At 48.1% G+C, this 26,268-nt stretch overlaps 1 protein-coding gene and 2 pseudogenes across 2 annotated transcripts; 1 reads left to right on the top strand and 2 right to left on the bottom strand.

Annotated features, from left to right (window-relative positions):
* Positions 1-371: 371 nt before the first annotated feature.
* On the bottom strand, positions 372-4,509 carry LOC147966962 (uncharacterized). Its single transcript, XM_087530990.1, has 4 exons — positions 3,666-4,509; positions 3,412-3,627; positions 1,541-2,112; positions 372-932 (listed from the first exon to the last, which is right to left on the bottom strand). Exons 1-4 carry the CDS (start codon positions 4,507-4,509, stop codon positions 372-374), a joined length of 2,193 nt encoding a protein of 730 aa, XP_087387116.1.
* On the bottom strand, positions 3,999-4,137 carry LOC125517756 (small nucleolar RNA Z247; annotated as a pseudogene).
* Positions 4,510-4,570: 61 nt separating the features above from the next.
* LOC125517088 (F-box/LRR-repeat protein At3g26922-like) lies at positions 4,571-7,255 on the top strand (annotated as a pseudogene). The gene is made up of 4 exons (XR_015609320.1): positions 4,571-4,687; positions 5,628-6,509; positions 6,617-6,769; positions 6,903-7,255. The product of XR_015609320.1 is annotated as an F-box/LRR-repeat protein At3g26922-like (transcript).
* The last annotated feature ends 19,013 nt before the right edge of the window (positions 7,256-26,268 follow it).

Genomic DNA, 26,268 nt, shown 5'->3' with positions numbered 1-26,268 from the left:
TGTAGGCAAAGCCTTTGTGAACCCATCTGCAACTTGATCTTTGGAGTGAACAAAACAAATTTCCAATTCTTTGCTTGCAACTCTTTCTCGAACAAAATGATAAACAATTTCGATATGTTTTGTTCTTGCATGGAAAACAGGATTAGCAGATAAATATGTAGCGCCAAGATTATCACACCAGAGACAGGAGGGTTGTGCATGACCTATCCCAAGTTCTCTGAGCATGGATTTGACCCAAATAATTCTGAAGTTGCATTTGCTAAAGCCTTGTATTCTGCCTCAGTACTTGACCGTGAGACTGTAGCCTGTTTTCTTGCACATCATGAGATAAGGTTAGGTCCAAAGAAAACAGCAAAACCACCTGTTGAGCGTCAGTCATCTAGGCACCCTGCCCAGTCAGAATCAGAGAAGGCACTAACAAGAGTGGATGGTGACTTGATGAATGTCAGACCAATACTCAAAGTATCCTTAGCATATCTTAATATGCGTTTTGCAGCAGTCCAATGTGCAGTGGTAGGTGCATGAAGGAATTGACAAACTTTGTTTACAGCAAAGAAAATATCAGGCCTTGTAAGAGTTAGATACTGAAGAGCTCCTACCATACTTCTGTACCTTGTACTGTCATCTGGACTCAAGGGTTCACCTTCTTCAAGAGATAACTTTTCTGTACTTGACAACGGTGTAGGTGAGGATTTGCACCCTTGCATGCCAACCTTGCTTAGGAGATCTTCTGCATACTTCTCCTGAGAGAGATGAAGGCCACCTTCCATGTTTCTCTTGACCTCAATGCCAAGAAAGAAATGCAAATCTCCCAAATCCTTGAGAGCAAAGTCAGCATTCAAGTCTTTTAACAGGGCTGTTACTGCTGCACTGGATGAACTTGTAACAATAATATCATCAACGTAAATAAGCACAAATATGGATATATGTGACTTATTGTAGATAAACAGAGATGTGTCAGACTTTGAGGGCACAAAACCAAGTGACTGAAGCTTTGCACTTAGCCGTGAATACCAAGCTCGAGGGGCTTGTTTCAATCCATAAAGAAACCTGTCAAGTTTGCACACATATGAGGGTTTGTTCTTGTCTTCAAAGCCAGGAGGTTGACGCATGTACACTTCCTCTTCCAGAACACCATGAAGGAACGCGTTCTGTACATCTAGCTGTCTGAGGCTCCATCCTCTGGACACAGCGATGGACAAAACAAGACGGATAGTTGCAGCTTTAACGACAGGACTAAATGTATCCTCATAATCAATACCGTATCTCTGTTTGAATCCTTTGGCAACAAGCCTAGCTTTATAACGATCTATGGTGCCATCTGATTTCTTCTTTATCCTGAATACCCATTTGCAATCAATTAAGTTTTACCTCGGTGTGCAGGAACTAGATGCCATGTTTTGTTTTTCTGCAACGCTTGAAATTCTTCTTCCATTGCCTTTTTCCAACGTGAATCCTTGCATGCTTCGTGGAACGTACGAGGTTCACCTGTGGAACATGTCAAACCAAACTTAACTTTGTAATTTGTATGTTGAATTACCCCTGATCGGAGACGTGTGCGTGGTGCATCAGGAACAGGTGCAATTTCCGCTGGCGCAGAAGATCCTGTGGTCTGCTGCAGCAGATCCGAAGCAGATTCCCTTGCCAGATCTTCTGTGGCGGGCGCTGGTGAAGACATGGGCGAAGATGGCGCAGAAGATCCAGGCGGGGCCGCCGCCAGATCAGGATCGGCTCCCATGCCCGCAGCTGGTTGGTGGGAGCGCCTGGTGTAGACGCGCGGCTCCACACCGAACCGCTCGGTCGGGTGACCTGCGGAAGCCGACGCGCGCGTGGGGGAGAGCGGGCCCGCGTCCCGTCGCGTGTCATCCCCAGGTTGGCGAGGCGCGCGTGTCGTGGGCGGGGGCCCCGCAGGCGCGGAGTTGGAGGAGGCGCTGCCGCCCGGATCTTGACGCGGCTCGGGAGATCCTGATGCAGATCCTGTCGGGGTTGATCCTGAGGGGGATTCGGCTGCAGGGTTGTTGCACCACAGGGGACACATGAAATATTGCCCATTTGGCCTGTTTGCTTCACAATTTTGCATCAAATTTTTTCCTGTTGCTCCAGCATCCGAACCTGCAGTACCAGAAGACTCAAGTTCAAGGTTAGGAGGGTTAGTCATGTGATCACAATTATCGTCCCCATGATGCAAAGAGGTCAAATGAGAAGGAAGAAGGAGGATTTCTTTGCGAAGGAGGGCACCTGCATTTGGATGAAGTGCGGCAAAGGGAAAAACCGTCTCGTCAAAAACGACATCCCTGGAGATGTAGACACGCCCCGTGGGTACGTCAAGACACTTGACTCCTTTGTGCTGGGCACTATAGCCAAGAAATACACATTGGGTGGAACGAAACATGAGTTTGCGATTATTGTAGGGACGGAGATTGGGCCAACATGCACACCCAAAAACACGAAGAGACTTGTAATCGGGACGAACTTGGAGAAGTCGTTGCATAGGGGTTTCATTATTGATGACACGGCTAGGGAGCATATTAATAAGGTGGACATCGGTGAGGAACGCTTCGTCCCAAAACTTCAAGGGCATAGATGCACCTGCAAGAAGAGCGAGGCCTATGTCCACAATATGCCTATGCTTGCGTTCAGCAGAGCCATTCTGTTGGTGCGCGTGAGGGCAAGAAACATGATGGGAAATGCCAAGTGTTTGGAAAAACGAGTTTAATTTCTCGTACTCACCACCCCAGTCAGACTGGACGGCAATTATTTTGCGATCAAACTTGCGTTCAACAAGTGCTTGAAAATTCTTAAATACTTGGAAAACAACGGAACAACGTTTAAGAAGGTAAATCCAAGTGAATTTACTGAAATCATCAATGAAGCTAACGTAGTACGTATGTCTACCAACCGAGGAGGGGGCAGGACCCCATACATCAGAAAAAATAAGTTGGAGCGGCTTGGTAGAAATACTAGTAGAAATATGATATGGCAATTGATGAGACTTTGACTTTTGACAAGAATCACAGATAGTTTCGATGCTACGCTCACCAACACATGGGAGCTTATTATTTCTAAGGACTTGTTGTACGACAAAAAAAGATGGATGTCCTAGTCTAGCATGCCACCTGTCCGGGGAGATTTTGATGACACCAAAGACTTGTTTATTGAAGCTTCTGAACTCGGGAAAAAGAGGGTAGAGCCCACGCACGCATCTACCGCGATAGAGAATTCTCCGTGTGACCTGATCCTTGATCAAAAAGAAATAGGGATGAAATTCAAGGAAAACATTGTTGTCAAGAGCAATACGATGAACTGAAAGAAGATTTTTGGCAGTTTGAGGAACATGCAAGATGTTTTTAAGGTGAATGTCACGATGAGGGGTTGCGATAATTGAATGACCAACATGAGCTATCTCCATACCTTCTCCATTGGCATTATGGACTTGATCTTGCCTGGGGTACTTATCATGCATGGTCAGCTTGTCCAGCTCGTGAGTGATGTGGTTGGAGGCGCCGGAGTTAGCGTACCAGTTTGTGTCCACATCATAGGAGGCGTCCACAGCAGCTGCAACCTTCTTGCGTTGGGTGTTGCTCTCGGCATAACGATAGTCGCAATCCTTCGCAATATGGTATTTTTCTTACAAATTTGACACTTGTTAAGATATTCATCATAACCTTGGAAGGGACGACGATTGTTGTTGTTGTTGCGGCGCTGGTAGTTGTTGTTGCCGCGCTGATTGTAGTGGCCGCCGCCACCGCCACCACCACCGCCGTGCTGGAAGTGGCCACCACCACCGCCACCAGCATGCGGATAGGGAGCACCACCACCGCCGCCACCGTGCTGGAGTTGGCCGCCGCCGCTGCCGTCGGAACCGCCACGATAGCCCCCACCACCACCACCCTTGGGAGGGTTCCGAGAGGGTTTGGGAGGCCCGCGACCACGATAGGCAGCATTAGCAGAGGACTTGAAAGCGCCGGGACCAGTTCCTTGGAACAGCTCGACGCGTTGATCAAAGTTGGAGATCATGCCAAAGAGTTCATCGGTGGAGACAGGATCAATGCGCACGTCAAGAGCGGAGATGATGGGCTGATATTCCATGTCGAGGCCGGCGATGATGAAGGAGATGAGCTCATCTTCGCCGATGGGTTTGCCGGCGGCCGCGAGTTCGTCAGACAGCGCCCGCATCTGCCCAAAGTAGGCGGCGGCGCTGAGGGAACCCTTCTGGGCGTTGGAGAGAGCAATACGGCAGTTGTTGACGCAAGACTTGGATTGAGCGGAGAACATGTTGGCTAGGGCAGACCAGATGGCATGAGAAGTCTCGAGAGAAGCAACTTGCACTAGGACCTCTTTGGAAAGGTTGCGGAGCAAGTAGGCTACGATTTGTTGATCTTGGATGAGCCATGGGGTATGAGCGGGGTTCGGACCGATCTGATCTTTCCCGTCTGAGTTTTTGGTGGTGATGGTTCTAGGTGGCTCGGGTAGGGTTTGGTCAAGATACCCATATAGCCCGGCTCCCATGATTTGGGAGCGAGCTTGGGCTCGCCAGAGAATGTAATTGGTACGGGTGAGAGGCTCGGAGATGGTGTTGTTCAGGCCGGAGGAGATGAGTTGGCTGGAGGAGGTGGACATGGCGCCGGAGATGGGAAGGATGGGAGGGGGCGAAAAAAAGGTGTATGCTGGCGATGGGATGGAGGTGGTGATCTCTAGATGAGGAAGAGGGAGGCTCTGATTACCATGCTAGTTTTGTGTAAGCGTCTCTACCCTCGTACAGAGGGCCGCATGGGTTTATATTGATTGGGGAGAGACCCATCTCTCATAGGTTACAACTGTAGAGATATTACAGGAGGTTTACAGGAGGGATAATAGATAATAACAAGATAAAGATCCTACTCCTATAACCACCCTTGGTGCACAAGGCAGCCACACAAGGCGCACAAGCCAGCCATACGTGACAGCCGTACATGACAGAGTTTTCATGTTTAACAGAGGGCTCTGTTTTTAGTCCTTTTTTTCAATCTTGTTAGGGTTTGCTTCCTGCTCAAGAAGGTGAGACGGTGGTGGCTCCTTGGAGATGGAATAAAAGTCTCCTCGACTAGCCCTCGTTCCAGCGGTGCATCTAGCATTGTTGGTGGGCGTGTGGAGGTGTGTCTCCAGCAGATCTATCTTTGGTGGATTTGCTCGGATCTCGTCGTTGTTCGTCTACGTTCGTGTGTCTTCGGTTTGGATCCTTTCGATCTACGTTATTCTTCATCGGCGGCGGTTGCTGTTCTAGGGTGCTGGTTCTATGGGGCCTTAGCACAACAACTTCCCGACTGTCTACTACAACAAGTTGTGCCCGACTCCGGCGATGGAAGGGCGATGACGGCGGCGTGCCTTCAGCTCGCTTCAGTTCTTGTAGTCGTCACTAGGTGGTCTACGGATCTGGATGTAATTTTTATTTTTGATGTTCGTTGTACTGCCATGATTGAAGATGATTAGATTGGAAGTTTTCTGTAAAAAGAACTGTACTATGAAAATTGTGTCTTTCTGTGGGAAAGTATATTTTTTTAATTTTTGTCCGTGGAAAATATTAAAACACTGCACCTGTTATGAGACAGTAAGAAAGCAACTTTGATTTGTTTCTATATAAAATGTAGGACAATGAAGTTGACAGGCTCAGCAAGTTGCCCGATGACGTTTTGCTCAACATTGTCGAGCGACTTGATATCACCGACGTCGCAAGAACCACCATCCTCTCCAGACGCTGGAAGCAGATCCCTGCCATGCTCTCAAAAATTATCATAACGGTCGATTCTTTTGAGCCCAAGCGCGGAAGAGGGACAAAATTAACCTCACATGATATAGCTCGGGCCAACACCATCGTGCTAGAAGCAACCAGGAGCATACTGGAAAGCAGGACCAGAAGGCTATACACCATTCACCTAATGTCCATGCAATTCTATCTGGGAGATGACTCCATCTTCATTGGCCAGACTGTTGCCAACACCATAGCAACACAAAAAGTTGCTTCGGTTGAGTTTGTAATCTTAACCGAAGTGCGTACCAATTGTTACGTCGATGACCTGCTCAGTTATGGGAAGCGGTTCATGTTGTTCTTTGATTCGTGTCCAAACGCATTTGGTGGTCTTGCGCGCCTCTGGCTAGAGAATTTGAGGTTAGGCGAATCAGACTTCCCCAAAATTTTCAGTATATGCAAGCAACTAGAGTTCTTGCGCCTCTGGCAGTGTGACACGGGGGATCTGTCTTTGCTGGAAGTGGAACACCCGCAACTCCGTGAACTAGTGATTTCGGATAGCAACCTTGAGAGGGTTGATCTCAAGTGGGTACCAAAGCTCACAGTACTGAAATTTAATGGGTTTCTATCTCGAGATGACCCTTTCTGTTTGGGCTATGTCCCACAGCTCCAGGCTGTGAGCATCAGTAATATTGGTCTTTCTTGGCAGAAGATGCTCAAGCTAAGTGAGTTGCTTGCTAAAACAGCCATAAGCAACCTGCATTTGAACTTCAGATGTGAAAAGGTTAGTGGAGGTCTGCAGCTAATGTTATCAGAATGACGTGTGTCATGGAGAGGTTGTAGTCGTTATTTTTGTCTAACATAATTCTGCATTATCCCCCTCTTTTGCAGATTTGGGTCAAACCAGAAGGCCGAAAACAATTGCTACCCGTGTTCCGCAAACTAAGTCTTGTGAATTTGTTCAACATTTCTGAAGAATGCGATCTGACTTGGACGATGTTCATACTCCAAGGTGCACCCAGTCTGAAGGAGCTATGCATCATGGTAAGCTCTTCTACCGATTCTCCATCTCTCATTTTTATTCCATCTCAGGTCGAATATGCAAAGCGAATTGTCTCTTTTTCGGAGTTCAAACTTTTTGTGACCAGTTAGGAGTTTTTGACATGGTTGAATGCAGGTGCGGGATCATTTATGTGAAATGATAAAGGGGAAGCGGAGGTACATGCATGAGTTTAGCGAGGAGAAGGACAAAGGACTAGAGCTGGAACTATCTGCCCCTGATTTCAAGCACCACAATCTGGCTGAGCTCAGTATCTATGGGTTTCGGGAAGAAGACAAGTTCGTGAGGTATGCCAGAAACGTCATGGAGGCAGCGGTGAACCTGGAGGCCTTAACCTGTATAAGAATCCAGGGTTTAAGAAATGCAAGCGCAGGCTTCCAAGTGGGTGGACGTGGACGGAGATGTCGTTGATTATAGACGAAATCAACAAGGGTAGGTCGTCAGATGTTGGGATTCGCTTCCCTAATTGATGGGCGACAATTAATATGGATCGGAAGGAGTACCATCTCAAAATACACAGGTTCATCGTCGAGTGCATACAGCAGTAGCTTTGCAGCGCGAGCGCGTTGTTTTGTCTAAGAAAAAACTTGCCATCAGCGACAGTTTATATGGATGAGGGAGTGCTAAGTTGAGTACGATAAGGAGATTAGCTTAACATTAGTGTCAAGTATTTTGGCGAATGCAAATTGCCTGCCTAGGTTTACTTCCGTTGTGAAATGGATTGCAAGTTTGTAATACTGGTGAACATAGCGTCTTAGCCGAATGAACATTTCGTGCAGACTGAACAATGAACACTTACCTTTGACATAACATCATCTGTCTGTTGGACTTGTTCTTTTTGGTAAGATGTAACCAGGATCATTTTGTTACCCTGGCAGCAGGGTATTCGGGCTCCCGTATATGCACGTAGCAACGCAAGTAAAAGACCAAAGAATTGCACCGTCGTATGGCATACTCAAACCTGAAGCAGGAACACCCAACATTAGTCTGTAAATTTACGCTAGCAGTGTATTTCCTCCAGTGAACATATTTGTATACCCACTCCAAAAAATGTTTAAAAAAATAAAGCTAATATCCCCAACCAATTATATTGCCAATGCCGCACAATCTTAGGTATACTTGTATCGTTTGTATATGTACTAGTAAGTATGCACGTGCAACGTACGTCTCGATCAAAGCATCTATGAAATTCGTGTGAGTACTGAATTCTGAGTTCATATTTAAATAAATTAACCTCTATGTAACGGAAGATCTCCTCGGTGAAATGAAGCTTACTGTATACTACTCCCTCTGTAGACAAATATATGAGTGAATTCTATTTTCAACAACACATGAAAAATAGTAATAAACATTCAGCATGCCAGGGACGTGCCGTGTGACGTGTGGCCGCGCGGCGGGTTCTGGGGCTCCCGCGTTGTCACTGTCAGTACGCTCGCTGTTTGGCCGCAAGCGGACTCCTACGGCGACGATGGCATCTACATCCCCTTCTTCGGCCCGCCACCGCCTCCGCCGTTCGCCCACAACGGAGCTCCGCCGCCTATGCAAGGCTTTCCTTTAGGCTGGCTGGCCCCGCCCCCCCCCACGGCAGCAACCTCCTCCGCGCCAGGGTGGGGGTGGCGGGCAACGGCTTGCCACCCTGCTTCGCCTTCATGGCGCCCCGCCTCTTCTTGGGTCTCCCGCCTTCATCCGTGCTCCTCCGCCGTCCGTGGCATCGGGACACTCCAGCAGCATTGCCACCTCCACCCCCCATAGCTCGGTGGTCATCACTGAGCTGGGTGAGGCCTCCGACGACGACACTGGAGATGGTGGGTCGGGTCCCCTCAACGCCAGCGTGCCTGCCGTGCTTGCGGGTGCTGGGTCGACCCCGGTACCCGCTATGCATGCGCCATGCAACGTGGTGCCCGACGTCGCTGCCCCTGCTCCTGCCATCCCGGGCGTGCGCTATAGCCGTCGCCTGGCCCTCAAGGAGCCTGCCGCGTACGTCTCCATGACTGACAAAGCCATCAAGCAGAGGGAGCTCAAAGACTCCCTCAAAGGCTGCTCTACGGCTCTCCAAACCAAAGTGCTCAAACACAAAGTGCTCGCCGCCGTCCTCAAGCCTCTGGGAATGAACTCTGTGTCCGAGCTAAGGGCTGTGGCGGCCATCCCATCTGCTCCGGTGCCGGCAGGTGTCGATGAGTAGCGACCCCTCCGTCTCCCCTGCCCGCTGGATGCCCAGGGCTCTTTCGTTCGGGCGTTGTGTTTCTTTACTTCTGCTAGCCTCCGTGTTTGCCTTCATGTACTGTGACTCCCCCGCATGTGTCCTGTTACCCCTCGCGCTTCTCTCCCCCTGTAGGTCTTGTATGTCTGGTGCTCGCCTTGGTTATGGATAGTGTCAACCGTAACTGCCTCTCGTTTCTTTCTTGGAATGTTCAAGGCCTCGGTGGCAAAGACAAATGCTCTCTTGTCCGCAGTGCCGTGATTGCTGCTAATCCCCACGTTGCATGCATCCAGGAAACGAAGCTTTCCTCGCTCTCCTTAGGCAAAGATCGATCGTTCCTCTCCCCCCGCCTCTCGTCTTTCAAACACCTGGACGCGGACGGCTCGCGTGGCGGGCTGATCATGGCCTGGGACACCGCTGCGCTCCATCTCGTCTCCTGCCACTATGGCAGGTACACTCTTTCCACCGAGCTTTCCTCCACGTCTTCTGATCTCGGCTTCTTGATTACTAACGTCTACGCCCCATCTGACCACGCCTTCACGCAAGATTTTGTGGAGGAGATGATGGCTCTCTCTGATTCGGTTTCGGGGCCCTGGCTTGTGCTTGGCGACTTCAACCTAATCAGATACCCCGAGGAGAAAAACAATGACAACTTCTCCGCATCTCTTGCTTCGAGATTCAATACCATGATCAATGCCCTCTCCTGGGTTGAGCTCCCCCTCTCTGACCGCTTGTTCACTTGGACAAATCGTCGCACCCCGCCCACCCTGGCGCGCCTCGACCGTGCGTTTTTTAACGCTGATTGGGACATGGCTCTTCCCAACTCCACCCTTGCCTCCCGCCCGCGTATCACCTCTGACCACGTTCCCCTCCTGGTCACTGCCTCTACCCACATCCCAGCCTCCCACCAGTTCCGTTTTGAGAATAAATGGCTCCTTGATCCCTTGTTCCTTCCTTCCACTTCTCCTTCCCGGGCTCTCCCTCGCAGGACCGCGGACGGTGCTAAAGACATTGCTGCTAAAGTCAAATCCTTCCGTCGTGCTGCAAAGGTTTGGAAGGCAAGTCACCGGTTTGTCCCTCACCATGATAATAACAGCAGATTTCTTATTGATCTGTTTGACTTTCTTGAGGAATACCGTGTGCTTTCAGTGGAGGAAGTGGCGTTGCGGATTGATGCCCGTGCCACCTTGGCTTTCTCGGTTCGTCAGCAAGCTGCGTTCTGGAGACAACGCGGGAAGTTTCGACGGGTGGGCGAGGGTGATGAGAACACCCGATTCTTCCACGCTCAGGCATCCCAGCGCTTCCGGTCAAACCGGATCAAAGCTCTGGATGTCGGGGGCACGATCATCGTCGGTCATGCAGCCAAGGCGGAGGCCCTGCACGCCTTCTACTCTGCCCTACTCGGTCGTGCGGGGGCCCCCGTCTGGCACTTCGACCTGCCGGCGCTATACGAGGGGGGGGCCACTGTGGACGGCCCCAAACTGGTTGCCCCCTTCGAGATGGCCGAGATCAAGGCGGCTGTCGCCAGCCTCGACAGAACCAACGCCCCGGGTCCCGATGGCCATGGTCCGGGCTTCTACCAGGCCGCCTGGGAGCTGGTCTCCGGCGATGTGATGCGGTTGATGGAGGGGTTCTATGACAACTCCGTGAACCTCTCCTGTATCAACCGCGCGCATGTTGTGCTGCTCCCCAAGGCCGAGGGGGTGCTCACTCCGGGTGGCTTTCGACCCATCTCGCTACAGAACTGCGACATCAAGATTCCGTGTAAGGTCCTGACCACGCGCCCTCAACAATAGATCTCGGATGTGGTGGACGTGGACCAATCCGGGTTCATTAAGGGACGAAGTATCTCCGAGAACTTTGTGTACGCAACGGAGATTGTCCAATGCTACGAGACCCGCCGGGCTCCATCGTTGGTCTTGAAGCTTGACTTTGCCAAAGCCTTCGACTCCATCAACTGGGAGAGCCTTCGCCGGATTATGGAGGTGCGTGGCTTTCCGTCCCTCTGGTGTGACTGGATGGACTCCATCTTCCAGTCGTCCATGTCCGCGGTGGTTCTTAATGGCGTGCCCGGGCGATGGATCAAGTGCAAGAAAGGATTGCGGCAGGGGGACCCCCTCTCCCCCTACCTCTTCCTCCTCGTCGCGGACGTGCTATAACAGATGATCAAGAGGGATGGTGGGATGCGTCACCCTCTATTCGCCGATGCGCCACCGCTTGTCCTCCAGTACGCTGATGATACCATCATCATCATGCATGCGGAGCCGAGCGCGGTTCGGCGTCGCAAGAGCATCCTTGACGACTTCGCGGCTGCGACGGGGCTCGTCATCAACTTCCACAAAAGCACCGTTGCGCCCGTACATGTCCCCGAAGATGATCTTCACGACATGATCCGTGAGTTGGGATGCTGCATTGGGGGCTTCCCTCAAATCTACCTCGGCCTGCCGCTCTCCAACCACAAGCTCACCATGGACGACTTCCTCCCGCTCATTGCCAAAGCTGAGCGCTACCTCTCCGGCTGGCGCGCTCAACTTCTGTCCTTTGGGGGGCACCTAGTGTTGCTCAATGCTGTACTGGACGCTCTCCCCACATATGCCATGTCTGCGATGGAGGTCCCGCCCTCCGTCCTACGAGCGATCGACGCCCTGCGCCTCTCCTTCCTCTGGACCACGACGGACAAAGCCTCTGGGGCCCAGTGTCTCGTCGCCTGGGACCGCGTCGTCCGTCCCAAGGAGGAGGGGGGAGTGGGGGTTCGCGCCCTCCCGATCCAGAACCGGTGCCTTCTGCTGAAGCTCCTTCACCGCCTTCACTCGCGCCAGGAAGCGCCGTGGGCTCTCTGGGTCTGGGGTGAGCTGGGACGATCGCTGCTAACTTCCGCAGCGGTGGTGACGCTCCCCGGACCGCACTGGGCCTCCCTTGCCAAGCTCATGCCTGTGTACCGGGCGGTCACCGCTGTCACCCTCGGCGACGGGCGCACTACGACATTCTGGCTGGACTCCTGGTTGCCCGGTGGCGCCCTTTCCGTCCAGATGAGCTCCCTCTTCTCTCACACCACCGCGCCGACGGCCTCGGTTGCTCACGTCCTTCAACATGGCCTTGCTGGGGTCCTCGTCCCCCGCCTGAACCATGTGGGAGCCAGAGAGTGAGCGGTGCTCCTACCAATCATCCAGGCGCTGACCCTCACCTCGGAGCCGGATGCTCAGACCCTTCGCCCAGGCTGTGACAAGGGTACTGCACTCTCCTCCGCTGGCCTCTACCAACTCTGCCACTTTGGTGGGGTGCTTGCGTCGTACGCCGATTTTGTCTGGAAGAACTACGCCCCAAGTCGCGTCCGCTTCTTCGCCTGGCTCCTGGTCAAAGCCCGGATCCAGACAAGGGACGTCCTCCTACGGAAGCACATTGTGGAGGCGGCGGGGGCTGGCTGCCCCATCTGCCCAGCGCCCCTGGAGTCGGCATGCCATCTCGTCTTCGACTGCCCTTTTGCTAGGCGCTTTTGGTCTGTGGTGGGAGTCGTCCCCACGGTCTCATCCGTTGAGCTGCTGCACACTTTATCCCCGCCTGCCTCGGTACCGGTGCGGACGGGCTCGACCTTCCTCCTTCTCTGTTGCTGGCAACTTTGGAAGCATCGCAACGCGGTGGTCTTCCAGGGGTTGCCCCCGTCTCTCCCTCGGTTGCTGCAACTGTGTAGGGAGGACGCCGTGCTTTGGCGGGTGCGTCTGCCTATTGCTATAAAGCAGGCAGCCGATGCATGGCTGGGCTGTCTAGCCAGCCCTTGAGATGCCTGAGGCTTGTTGCCTTGCCTTCCCCTCTTTCTCTCCCCCCATGAAACATTCTTGTACATGCTGGTGACCTGGGCGTTTTGGCCCCATATATGGAAATTCAGGTGGGGAAATCTCCCCCCGGTGAAAATTCAAAAAAAAAACCCGTGTAATAGCAGCATCTATGACAACCATATAGAGATTTGAATAATAAAAATGAATGATAAAAAGTGCCTGCATGAAGCATTACACTGCTATACGATATTGGACCAAAGTAAACATATTTGCAATCCTTAATCTTGGCACATAGCATTGGCCTTGTTTCACGAGAGTTGTGCAGGTCATCTTCTTGATTAGGAACATTTGGCTTCAGGCCTTCAACTCTTCCGCCCAAACCATTTTCTTTTGTAAATAATCTGCAAAAGAAAGGCCGAATTAGGTTGATAAAATCAAACCACATAAAACAGAACGCCAGAACAATCAAATGTGTAAGTGCTTACCAAAGAGTGAATAAATCAATTTTGATTTATATATCACTAAAATCAGATATAATCTAGATGGATCTCGGATATGATACAAAGGAGAACTGGTTTACATAGAAGGTTGAAGATTTTAAGAAAAGATCAATCTATTTTTTTAGCAGGTGTGTTTCCAAACCAAATGATTTATATTGCGATTAAACTTGCCATGAGCATCCTTGGTTCAGTTGCTACCACAAAATATATATTATGAACACATGATGTTCTCAATTATGAATCCCATCCTCGTGTTGATGCCACAAAAAAAAGAAATTAGTTGCTAAACATCCTTGGTTCAGTTCATGCAGCAATGGGACATCCACAACCCTTTATCCTGGATGCTCTACACTACAGATGTTTGTAGTTCAGTTTTACGTCCTTCTTTCCTAGGGTAGCAAATATGCACATTATTCAGTGTTTTGGTGGATCAAGAGCTTTCCTATGTGAGATAGAGAAAAAAAACAACAGAAAGAGGAGATTGAGAGGGAGAGAGACATGAAGGAGTAGACTGGTGCAGAGGAGACAGGAGGGCGTCGCTGGCAGCAGGGAGGAGACCAGTGCTCCACGCAGCCGCGACCTCGTTTGCCAGCAACTGACAGAGGACGGAGTGCTTGATCTCCTACCGGTGCCCACACCCAAAACTTAATCATGGACATAATCAGGATGGAAAGTTGCAGTTTTAATAGCAGAGAAAATTACATTATACCCCCAACCTTGAGAAAATTTGTGAATAAAAAATCTCTTCGTGTGCTTAATTCAACATATTTTAGTCTTTGGACCGCTCAAGAATTTATGTATTTGCCCTTTGCCTCTCGAGCTATCCCCATCTAGCTCCGCCACTGTAATTAGTTAATTAAAATGACTTAGTCAAAAAGGCATTCGGGTGTTGCATCCACCCAATGGGTTCTTTGTTATGTTGGCGGAAGAAATCCTTTCTTGTTGGCCCTTCAAAATAAAAATGTTTGGCAATGTTATCATTTTATATTTTAAGATGGTGCCCAACCTTGGCACAAACCACAAGAATACTTTTGTCCAACAAATTGTTATATACTCACATGGTCAGACAGCACAACATAAGTACACCAATGACTCAGAAAACAATTGTTCTTTTAAAAATGTATGGTAAGGCAAGATGGAATTTCGAAAGATATACAGAGGTACACTATATACACAAATGCTTCCATCGTAGATCTCCATGCCCAATCCTTCTATAATATACAACTAAAAATAATATATTAAAAAAACAAGATAAAAGTGCAAAAAAGGAAAATTCCCTTCTCCGATGCCACAAACAGGTCAAGGACTACCATATAGTGAGAAAGAAAAATTGATAGCATGAATAGAGTGATATCAGCTGACCAAAAATGATAGTTTTCAGACACCAATAGAAGATATGAACTCAAGGGGCCATGCACATGATAGAAAGTGGTACTGAAGCTTAGGTGAAGCAAATTACCCAAGAGAAAATATGTATTGACTGTCGAAAGAGTGTGACCAGGTCAGACCACCATATAAAAGAGCCTGACCAGCAGCAGACTTCAGAGGGAAGTTGATTTTACCCCTAAATAACTTGTACTTCCATTTGACATGCTCTAAATGCACTAATGAAATAATGTAGAACTCCTCTGCAACTCTGGGGATTTAGTAATTAACTGCAGATTGTACAAAGTGTCAAATATGCGATATAAGTAAAATGTAGAGCAATGGAAGTACGAGTTATACGCCTGAATAAAGCATAACCTACAAGAATCACAAGGGCTAAAAATTCAGAACGCAGAAAATCTACATATGCCAAGAAGGTCCCTGACCAATAACCATGTGTACTTCCATATTGCGCAAACAGGGGATAAAAATTGTTTGATCCGCAGTTAATCACCTAAGCATTGGGTTTACACACTGGTGCTACTTTTCTTTTTCGTCCCAAATGGAACCATCATGTCTTTAGTTTCGTAAATAGCAGTAGACATGCATGAGAATCCTAGTACTAATTAACAATTGATAAAAGATGCCAATCAAGCTTCAGAAACTTAGCAGCTGCATATTGAGTTCCATAATTGTTTTCCTTGAAACCACAATCCATAACACCTGCATATATCTCACCTGGAGTATTATGACATACCTGTCTTCATGCCTTTGAGAGTATATATCACCTGAAAAATAGGACATGTGCTACTTAGATTCTATTTTTGATCTGACAAGGCACTGAATTAAATAATTCCTTTGCCCATGAGTCTAGGTTTCTAACAATTTACTGAGAAGGGCAAAAAAAGTGCAGCTTTTGTAGGACATGCCAAAACAGAAAAGTATACATGTAACAGAAGTGGGAAGGACGGAACCAGGGTGATGGTATTTATATGGAGGTTATGGAGCTGAATTTCTCCCTCTGCGTCTGGTTATGGGATAACCAATCTTCAGACATTTGAAAGATGGGCCTTTGTTCTGCCGTTTGTTGGGAAGATTTGCTCTTATGTAAGAAGGCAGTTAGATTAAAAATTGTGAACACAACTTGCCGCAGAGCTTAATCCATGTTTTGCCATAGAACAAAATACATAGCCTAGCATAGGTGTTCTAGAGTACGTAACCTATCGGAAAAAAAATATGGAGGCAAAGAAGAAAGGATCAGACATTAACGAAGAAAAGGGGCTAACCTCAGAATCCTGTTTTTTCAGTTGAAGTTTATCTCATGATTCATACTCATCATCCTGTGTCCCCTGCCTGGTTCACCACACTTATGATTACTGCAACTTCTGTTGGGGAACGTTGCAGAAAACAAAAATTTTCCTACGGTTTCACCCAAGATCCATCTATGAGTTCATCTAGCAACGAGTGATTGGATTGCATCTACATACCTTTGTAGATCACGCGCGGAAGCGTTCAAAGAACGGGGATGAGGAAGTCGTACTCGACGTGATCCAAATCACCGAAGATCCTAGCGCCGAACGGACGGCACCTCCGTGTTCAACACACGTACGGTCAGCGTGACGTCTCCTCCTTCTTGATCCAGCAAGGGGGGAGGAGAGGTTGATGAAGATCCAGCAGCACGACGACGTGGTGGTGGATGCAGGGCGTCACCGCAGCAGGGCTTCGCCGTTATACTGCGAGAAGGAGAGGTGTAGCAGGGGAGAGGGAGGCGCCAAGACACAAGGGTGCGGCTGCCCCTCCCCCCCTTTATATAGGCCCCCTAGGGGGGCGCCGGCCCTAGGAGATGGGAACTCCTAGGGGGGCGGCGGCCAAGGGGTGGAGTGCCCCCCAAGCCAGGTGGGGCGCCCCCCCACCCTAGGGTTCCCAACCCTAGGCGCATGGGGTGGGCCTAGGGGGGCGCACCAGCCCACTATGGGCTGGTTCCCCTCCCCACTTTGGCCCATGGGGCCCTCCGGGATGGGTGGCCCCACCCGGTGGACCCCCGGGACCCTTCCGGTGGTCCCGGTACAATACCGGTGACCCCGAAACTCTCCCGATGGCCGAAACTGCACTTCCTATATATAATTCTTCACCTCAGGACCATTCCGAAACTCCTCGTGACGTCCAGGATCTCATCCGGGACTCCGAACAACTTTCGGGTTACTGCATATTCATATCCCTACAACCCTAGCGTCACCGAACCTTAAGTGTGTAGACCCTACAGGTTCGGGAGACATGTAGACATGACCGAGACGGCTCTCCGGTCAATAACCAACAGCGGGATCTGGATACCCATGTTGGCTCCCACATGCTCCTCGATGATCTCATCGGATGAACCACGATGTCGAGGATTCAAGCAACCCCGTACACAATTCCCTTTGTCAATCGGTACGTTACTTGCCCGAGATTCGATCGTCGGTATCCCAATACCTCGTTCAATCTCGTTACCGGCAAGTCACTTTACTCATACCGTAATGCATGATCCCGTGACCAGACACTTGGTCACTTTGAGCTCATTATGATGATGCATTACCGAGTGGGCCCAGAGATACCTCTCCGTCATACGGAGTGACAAATCCCAGTCTTGATCCGTGTCAACCCAACAGACACTTTCGGAGATACCCGTAGTATACCTTTATAATCACCCAGTTACGTTGTGACGTTTGGTATACCCAAAGTACTCCTACGGTATCCAGGAGTTACACGATCTCATGGTCTAAGGAAAAGATACTTGACATTGGAAAAACTCTAGCAAACGAACTATACGATCTTGTGCTGTGTTTAGGATTGGGTCTTGTCCATCACATCATTCTCCTAATGATGTGATCCCGTTATCAATGACATCCCCATGTCCATAGCCAGGAAACCATGACTATCTGTTGATCAACGAGCTAGTCAACTAGAGGCTCACTAGGGACACATTGTGGCCTATGTATTCACACATGTATTACGATTTCCGGATAATACAATTAAAGCATGAACAATAGACAATTATCATGAACAAGGAAATATAATAATCATTTTATTATTGCCTCTAGGGTATATTTCCAACAGTCTCCCACTTGCACTAGAGTCAATCATCTAGTTACATTGTGATGAATCGAACACCCATGGAATTCTGGTGTTGATCATGTTTTGCTCTAGGGAGAGGTTTAGTCAACGGATCTGCTACATTCAGGTCCGTATGTATTTTACAAATCTCTATGTCTCCATTTTGAACACTTTCACGAATGGAGTTGAAGCGACGCTTGATATGCCTGGTCTTCCTGTGAAACCTGGGCTCCTTGGCAAGGGCAATAGCTCCAGTGTTGTCACAGAAGAGAGTCATCGGGCCCGACGCATTGGGTATGACTCCTAGGTCGGTAATGAACTCCTTCACCCAGACTGCTTCGTGTGCTGCCTCCGAGGCTGCCATGTACTCCTCTTCACATGTAGATCCCGCCACAACGCTTTGCTTGCAACTGCACCAGCTTACTGCCCCACCATTCAAAATATACACATATTCGGTTTGTGACTTAGAGTCATCCAGATCTGTGTCGAAGCTAGCGTCGACGTAACCCTTTACGACGAGCTCTTCGTCACCTCCATAAACGAGAAACATTTCCTTAGTCCTTTTCAGGTACTTCAGGATATTCTTGACCGTTGTCCAGTGTTCCTTGCCAGGATTACTTTGGTACCTTCCTACCAAACTTACGGTAAGGTTTACATCAGGTTTGGTACACAGCATGGCATACATAATAGAACCTATGGCTGAGGCATAGGGGATGACACTCATCTCTTCTATATCTTCTGTCGTGGTCGGACATTGAGCTGAGCTCAATTTCACACCTTGCAACACAGGCAAGAACCCCTTCTTAGACTGATCCATATTGAACTTCTTCAATATCTTATCAAGGTATGTGCTTTGTGAAAGACCTATGAGGCGTCTTGATCTATCTCTATAGATCTTGATGCCTAATATATAAGCAGCTTCTCCAAGGTCCTTCATTGAAAAACTCTTATTCAAGTAGGCCTTAATGCTGTCCAAAAGCTCTATATCATTTCCCATCAAAAGTATGTCATCTACATATAATATGAGAAATGCTATAGAGCTCCCACTCACTTTCTTGTAAACGCAGGCTTCTCCATAAGTCTGCATAAACCCAAACGCTTTGATCATCTCATCAAAGCGAATGTTCCAACTCCGAGATGCTTGCACCAGCCCATAAATCGAGCGTTGGAGCTTTCACACCTTGTCAGCATTCTTAGGATCGACAAAACCTTCCGGCTGCATCATATATAGTTCTTCCTTAAGATGACCGTTAAGGAATGCCGTTTTGACGTCCATTTGCCATATCTCATAATCATAGTATGCGGCAATAGCTAACATGATTCGGACGGACTTCAGCTTTGCTACGGGAGAGAATGTCTCATCGTAGTCAACCCCTTGAACTTGTCGATAACCCTTAGCGACAAGCCTAGCTTTATAGATGGTCACATTACCATCCGCGTCTGTCTTCTTCTTAAAGATCCATTTATTTTCTATGGCTCGCCGATCATCGGGCAAGTCAGTCAAAGTCCATACTTCGTTTTCATACATGGATCCTATCTCGGATTTCATGGCTTCCAGCCATTTGTCGGAATCCGGGCCCGCCATCGCTTCTTCATAGTTCGAAGGTTCACCGTTGTCTAACAACATGATTTCCAAGACAGGGTTGCCGTACCACTCTGGTGCGGAACGTGTCCTTGTGGACCTTCGAAGTTTAGTAGGAGCTTGATCAGAAGTATCTTGATCATCATAATTAACTTCCTCTCTAATTGGTGCAGGCACCACAGGAACATTTTCCTGAGTTGCGCCACTTTCCGGTTCAAGAGGTAATACTTCATCAAGTTCTACTTTCCTCCCACTTACTTCTTTCGAGAGAAACTCCTTCTCTAGAAAGGATCCATTCTTGGCAACAAAGATCTTGCCTTCGGATCTGAGGTAGAAGGTATACCCAATAGTTTCTTTAGGGTATCCTATGAAGACGCATTTTTCCGACTTGGGTTCGAGCTTTTCAGGTTGAAGTTTCTTGACATAAGCATTGCATCCCCAAACTTTTAGAAACGACAGCTTAGGCTTCTTCCCAAACCATAATTCATACGGTGTCGTCTCAACGGATTTCGACGGAGCCCTATTTAAAGTGAATGTGGCAGTCTCTAAAGCATAGCCCCAAAATGATAGTGGTAAATCCGTAAGAGACATCATAGATCGCACCATATCCAATAGAGTGCGATTACGACGTTCGGACACACCATTACGCTGAGGTGTTCCAGGCGGCGTGAGTTGTGAAATTATTCCACATTTTCTTAAGTGTGTATCAAATTCGTGACTCAAGTATTCTCCTCCACGATCTGATCGCAAAAACTTGATTTTTCTGTCACGTTGATTCTCAACCTCACTCTGAAATTCCTTGAACTTTTCAAAGGTTTCAGACTTGTGTTTCATTAAGTAGATATACCCATATCTACTCAAGTCATCAGTGAGGGTGAGAACATAACGATAGCCACCACGAGCCTCAACACTCATTGGACCGCACACATCAGTATGTATGATTTCCAATAGGTTGGTTGCTCGCTCCATTGTTCCTGAGAACGGAGTCTTGGTCATCTTACCCATGAGGCATGGTTCGCACGTGTCAAATGATTCGTAATCAAGAGACTCTAAAAGTCCATCAGCATGGAGCTTCTTCATGCGTTTGACACCTATGTGACCAAGACGGCAGTGCCACAAGTATGTGGGACTATCATTATCAACCTTACATCTTTTGGTATTCACACTATGAATATGTGTAGCATTACGCTCGAGATTCATTATGAATAAACCATTCACCATAGGAGCATGACCATAAAACATATCTCTCATATAAATAGAACAACCATTATTCTCGGATTCAAATGAGTAGCCATCTCGTATTAAACGAGATCCTGATACAATGTTCATGCTCAAACTTGGCACCAAATAACAATTATTGAGGTTCAAAACTAATCCCGTAGGTAAATGTAGAGGTAGCGTGCCGACGGCGATCACATCGACCTTGGAACCATTCCCGACGCGCATCGTCACCTCGTCCTTCGCCAGTCTCCGTTTATTCCGCAGCTCCTGCTTTGAGTTACAAATGTGAGCAACTGCACCGGTATCAAATACCCAGGAGCTACTACGAGTGTTGGTAAGGTACACATCAATTACATGTATATCACATATACCTTTCGTTTTGCCAGCCTTCTTGTCCGCTAAGTATTTGGGGCAGTTCCGCTTCCATTGACCACTTCCCTTGCAATAAAAACACTTAGTCTCGGGCTTGGGTCCATTCTTTGGCTTCTTCCCGGCAGCTTGCTTACCGGGCGCGGCAACTCCCTTGCCGTCCTTCTTGAAGTTCTTCTTACTCTTGCCTTTCTTGAACTTAGTGGTTTTATTCACCATCAACACTTGATGGTCCTTTTTGACTTCTACCTCTGCTGATTTCAGCATTGCAAATACTTCAGGAATGGTCTTTTCCATCCCCTGCATATTGAAGTTCATCACAAAGCTCTTGTAGCTTGGTGGAAGCGACTGGAGGATCCTGTCAATGACCGCGTCATCCGAGAGATTAACTCCCAGCTGAGTCAAGCGGTTATGTAACCCAGACATTGTGAGTATGTGCTCACTGACAGAACTATTTTCCTCCATCTTACAGCTGAAGAACTTGTCGGAGACTTCATATCTCTCGACCCGGGCATGAGCTTGGAAAACCATTTTCAGCTCTTCGAACATCTCATATGCTCCGTGTCGCTCAAAACGCTTTTGGAGCCCCGGTTCTAAGCTGTAAAGCATGTCGCGCTGAACGAGAGAGTAATCATCAGCACGTGTCTGCCAAGCATTCATAACGTCTTGGTTCTGTGGGACGGGTGCGTCACCTAGCGGTGCTAGTAGGACATAATCTTTCTTGGCAGCTATGAGGATGATCCTCAGGTTCCGGACCCAGTCCGTATAGTTGCTGCCATCGTCTTTCAGCTTGGTTTTCTCTAGGAACGGGTTGAAGTTGAGGACAACGTTGGCCATTTGATCTACAAGACATATTGTAAAGATTTTAGACTAAGTTCATGATAATTAAGTTCATCTAAACAAATAATATAATGAACTCCCACTTAGATAGACATCCCTCCAGTCATCTAAGTATAACATGATCCGAGTTAACTAGGCCGTGTCCGATCATCACGTGAGACGGACTAGTCAACATTGGTGAACATCTTCATGTTGATCGTATCTTCTATACGACTCATGCTCGACCTTTCGGTCTTCTGTGTTCCGAGGCCATGTCTGTACATGCTAGGCTCGTCAAGTCAACCTAAGTGTTTGCATGTGTAAGTCTGTCTTACACCCGTTGTATGTGAACGTTGGAATCTATCACACCCGATCATCACGTGGTGCTTCGAAACAACGAACTGTCGCAACGGTGCACAGTTAGGGGGAACACTTTCTTGAAATTATTATGAGGGATCATATTATTTACTACCGCAGTTCTAAGTAAACAAGATGCAAAAACATGATAAACATCACATGCAATCAAATAATAATAGTGACATGATATGGCCAATATCACATAGCTCCTTTGATCTCCATCTTGGGGCTCCATGATCATCTTGTCACCGGAATGACACCATGATCTCCATCATCATGATCTCCATCATCGTGTCTCCATGAAGTTGCTCGCCAACTATTACTTATACTACTATGGCTAACGCGTTTAGCAATAAAGTAAAGTAATTTACATGGCGTTTCTCAATGACACGCAGGTCATACAAAAAATAAAGACAACTCCTATGGCTCCTGCCGGTTGTCATACTCATCGACATGCAAGTCGTGATTCCTATTACAAGAACATGATCTCATACATCACATATATATCATTCATCATTCATCACAACTTTGGCCATATCACATCACAAATCACTTGCTGCAAAAACAAGTTAGACGTCCTCTAATTGTTGTTGCAAGTTTTACGTGGCTGCAAAAGGGTTCTAGCAAGAACGTTTTCTTACCTACGTAATAGCCACAACGTGATTTGTCAACTTCTATTTACCCTTCATAAGGACCCTTTTCATCGAATCCGCTCCAACTAAAGTGGGAGAGACAGACACCCGCTGGCCACCTTATGCAACTAGTGCATGTCAGTCGGTGGAACCAGTCTCACGTAAGCGTACGTGTAAGGTCGGTCCGGGCCGCTTCATCCCACAATACCACTGAAGCAAGATAAGACTAGTAGCGGCAAGAAAGTTGACAACATCTACGCCCACAACAAATTGTGTTCTACTCGTGCAAGGAGAACTACGCATAGACCTAGCTCATGATGCCACTGTTGGGGAACGTTGCAGAAAACAAAAAATTTCCTACGGTTTCACCAAGACATTTGAAAGATGGGCCTTTGCTCTGCCGTTTGTTGGGAAGATTTGCTCTTATGTAAGAAGGCAGTTAGATTAAAAATTGTGAACACAACTTGCCGCAGAGCTTAATCCATGTTTTGCCATAGAACAAAATACATAGCCTAGCATAGGTGTTCTAGAGTACGTAACCTACCGGAAAAAAAATCTGGAGGCAAAGAAGAAAGGATCAGACATTAACGAAGAAAAGGGGCTAACCTCAGAATCCTGTTTTTTCAGTTGAAGTTTATCTCATGATTCATACTCATCATCCTGTGTCCCCTGCCTGGTTCACCACACTTATGATTACTGCAACTTCTGTTGGGGAACGTTGCAGAAAACAAAAATTTTCCTACGGTTTCACCCAAGATCCATCTATGAGTTCATCTAGCAACGAGTGATTGGATTGCATCTACATACCTTTGTAGATCACGCGCGGAAGCGTTCAAAGAACGGGGATGAGGAAGTCGTACTCGACGTGATCCAAATCACCGAAGATCCTAGCGCCGAACGGACGGCACCTCCGTGTTCAACACACGTACGGTCAGCGTGACGTCTCCTCCTTCTTGATCTAGCAAGGGGGGAGGAGAGGTTGATGAAGATCCAGCAGCACGACGGCGTGGTGGTGGATGCAGGGCGTCACCGCAGCAGGGCTTCGCTGTTATACTGCGAGAAGGAGAGGTGTAGCAGGGGAGAGGGAGGCGCCAAGACACAAGGGTGCGGCTGCCCCTCCCTCACCCCCTTTATATAGGCCCCCTAGGGGGGGGCGCCGGCCCTAGGAGATGGGAACTCCTAGGGGGGCGGCGGCCAAGGGGTGGAGTGCCCCCCAAGCTAGGTGGGGCGCCCCCCACCCTAGGGTTCCCAACCCTAGGCGCATGGGGTGGGCCTAGGGGGGCGCACCAGACCACTATGGGCTGGTTCCCCTCCCCACTTTGGCCCATGGGGCCCTCCGGGATGGGTGGCCCCACCCGGTGGACCCCCGGGACCCTTCCGATGGTCCCGGTACAATACCGGTGACCCCGAAACTCTCCCGATGGCCGAAACTGCACTTCCTATATATAATTCTTCACCTCCGGACCATTCCGGAACTCCTCGTGACGTCCAGGATCTCATCCGGGACTCCGAACAACTTTAGGGTTACTGCATATTCATATCCCTACAACCCTAGCGTCACCGAACCTTAAGTGTGTAGACCCTACGGGTTCGGGAGACATGTAGACATGACCGAGATGGCTCTCCGGTCAATAACCAACAGCGGGATCTGGATACCCATGTTGGCTCCCACATGCTCCTCGATGATCTCATCGGATGAACCACGATGTCGAGGATTCAAGCAACCCCGTATACAATTCCCTTTGTCAATCGGTACGTTACTTGCCCGAGATTCGATCGTCGGTATCCCAATACCTCGTTCAATCTCGTTACCGGCAAGTCACTTTACTCGTACCGTAATGCATGATCCCGTGACCAGACACTTGGTCACTTTGAGCTCATTATGATGATGCATTACCGGGTGGGCCCAGAGATACCTCTCCGTCATACGGAGTGACAAATCCCAGTCTTGATCCGTGTCAACCCAACAGACACTTTCGGAGATACCCGTAGTATACCTTTATAGTCACCCAGTTACGTTGTGATGTTTGGTATACCCAAAGTACTCCTACGGTATCCGGGAGTTACACGATCTCATGGTCTAAGGAAAAGATACTTGACATTGGAAAAACTCTAGCAAACGAACTATACGATCTTGTGCTGTGTTTAGGATTGGGTCTTGTCCATCACATCATTCTCCTAATGATGTGATCCCGTTATCAATGACATCCCCATGTCCATAGCCAGGAAACCATGACTATCTGTTGATCAACGAGCTAGTCAACTAGAGGCTCACTAGGGACACATTGTGGTCTATGTATTCACACATGTATTACGATTTCCGGATAATACAATTAAAGCATGAACAATAGACAATTATCATGAACAAGGAAATATAATAATCATTTTATTATTGCCTCTAGGGCATATTTCCAACAACTTCTTCCTTCTTCTCCCTGTCCGCTAATCTAGCAGGAAGTGGCGGTCGTGGTCTAGCAGGAAAACGTGGCCACGAACCCGCAAAATAGGACGGCGGCCAGCCCGGATCACAGCAGCCGCGTCGGTGATCTGGTCGGGAGGAAGGCTGGCAGTCATGATGGAAGGTCCGGCGGAGCTTTTGTCCATGGCCATGGCGTCCTGCACGGGAACGAAGAGAGGGAGAGAGATCAGCGAGGAGAGGGAGAGAGAACGGAGGAGGAGGGCGTTGGGTACGGCTGAACGGAGGTCGGCGACGGCTTGCAGGAGCGCAGGCGGCGACCAGAGGTGGGGTGGATGGGGGAAGCGCACGGGTGGAGGGGAAGGAGCAGCGACACGAGGTTTTGCTGCTGATTTGTTCTTCCTTATCACGTGGAATCGATCCTGTAATTAGGGAGTTGCGGGCGACGCCGCGGGGATCTGTGGACGCGGAGCGCGCAGCGACGTCTGCCAGGCAGAACATTTGATCTCAGACGTTGATTGAGATGGCAGATTATTGATGTAATATGGTCGGTTGGATGTGTTTAACTTGATTTGATCGGAGGGTCTGGGTTATCCCGTGTGCAGTTTGTTGTGTGGCTTTAGACAAAATAATGTTTGCTCTTTTAATAGTAGTATAGATGATGCCATGCTTTTTACTGTGCAATGGCCTTGAAAAATTTCTACCTCCAGAAAATCCAAAAGACAGCTTCCAGAGATATCTTCTCAAATATTGTTTGAATTCATGAATATATTTTTATTTCATGAATATTTTCAAATTTGCAAATATTTTAAAATTTATGAGAAAATTTTGAATTTGTGAGCGTTTATGCAATCTGTGTATATTTTCAAAATTTGGACTATTTGCCATATTCTTGAACATTTGTTTATTTTGCAAACATTTTATAAAAATCATAAATATTTTTTGAATGTTTTACTATTCTCGTGAACATATTTTGAAATCATAAAGAATATTTTAAATTCGATTTTTCCCCTGAATTATGAACTTTTCAAAAAAATCTTGAATATTTTTAATATTTTGTATATTTCGAATTCATGTATTTTTTAACTGTGGAGCATTTTTCTGAATTTGCAAAAAATATTGAATTCAATCTTTGAAAATATATTATTTTAAAAATTCA

This window comes from Triticum urartu, chromosome 6A, assembly GCF_056163025.1.
Source record: "Triticum urartu cultivar PI428250 chromosome 6A, HENAU_Tu73, whole genome shotgun sequence".
In the NCBI taxonomy this organism is placed as follows: domain Eukaryota; kingdom Viridiplantae; phylum Streptophyta; class Magnoliopsida; order Poales; family Poaceae; genus Triticum; species Triticum urartu.
Note: the sequence above shows the minus strand (reverse complement) of the source record. Positions and strands in the feature narration are given on the sequence as shown.

Bases quoted from the DNA above. Each gene is read 5' to 3' on its own strand.
- LOC147966962 (XM_087530990.1), bottom strand. From the start codon at position 4,509: ATGGGAGCCGGGCTATATGGGTATCTTGACCAAACCCTACCCGAGCCA. The intron at 3,628-3,665 runs GTTATGATGAAT...CAAATTTGTAAG, and splicing joins CAATCGTCGTCCCTTCCAAG to AAAAATACCATATTGCGAAG. The intron at 933-1,540 runs GTAATTCAACAT...ATCTACAATAAG, and splicing joins GCACACGTCTCCGATCAGGG to TCACATATATCCATATTTGT.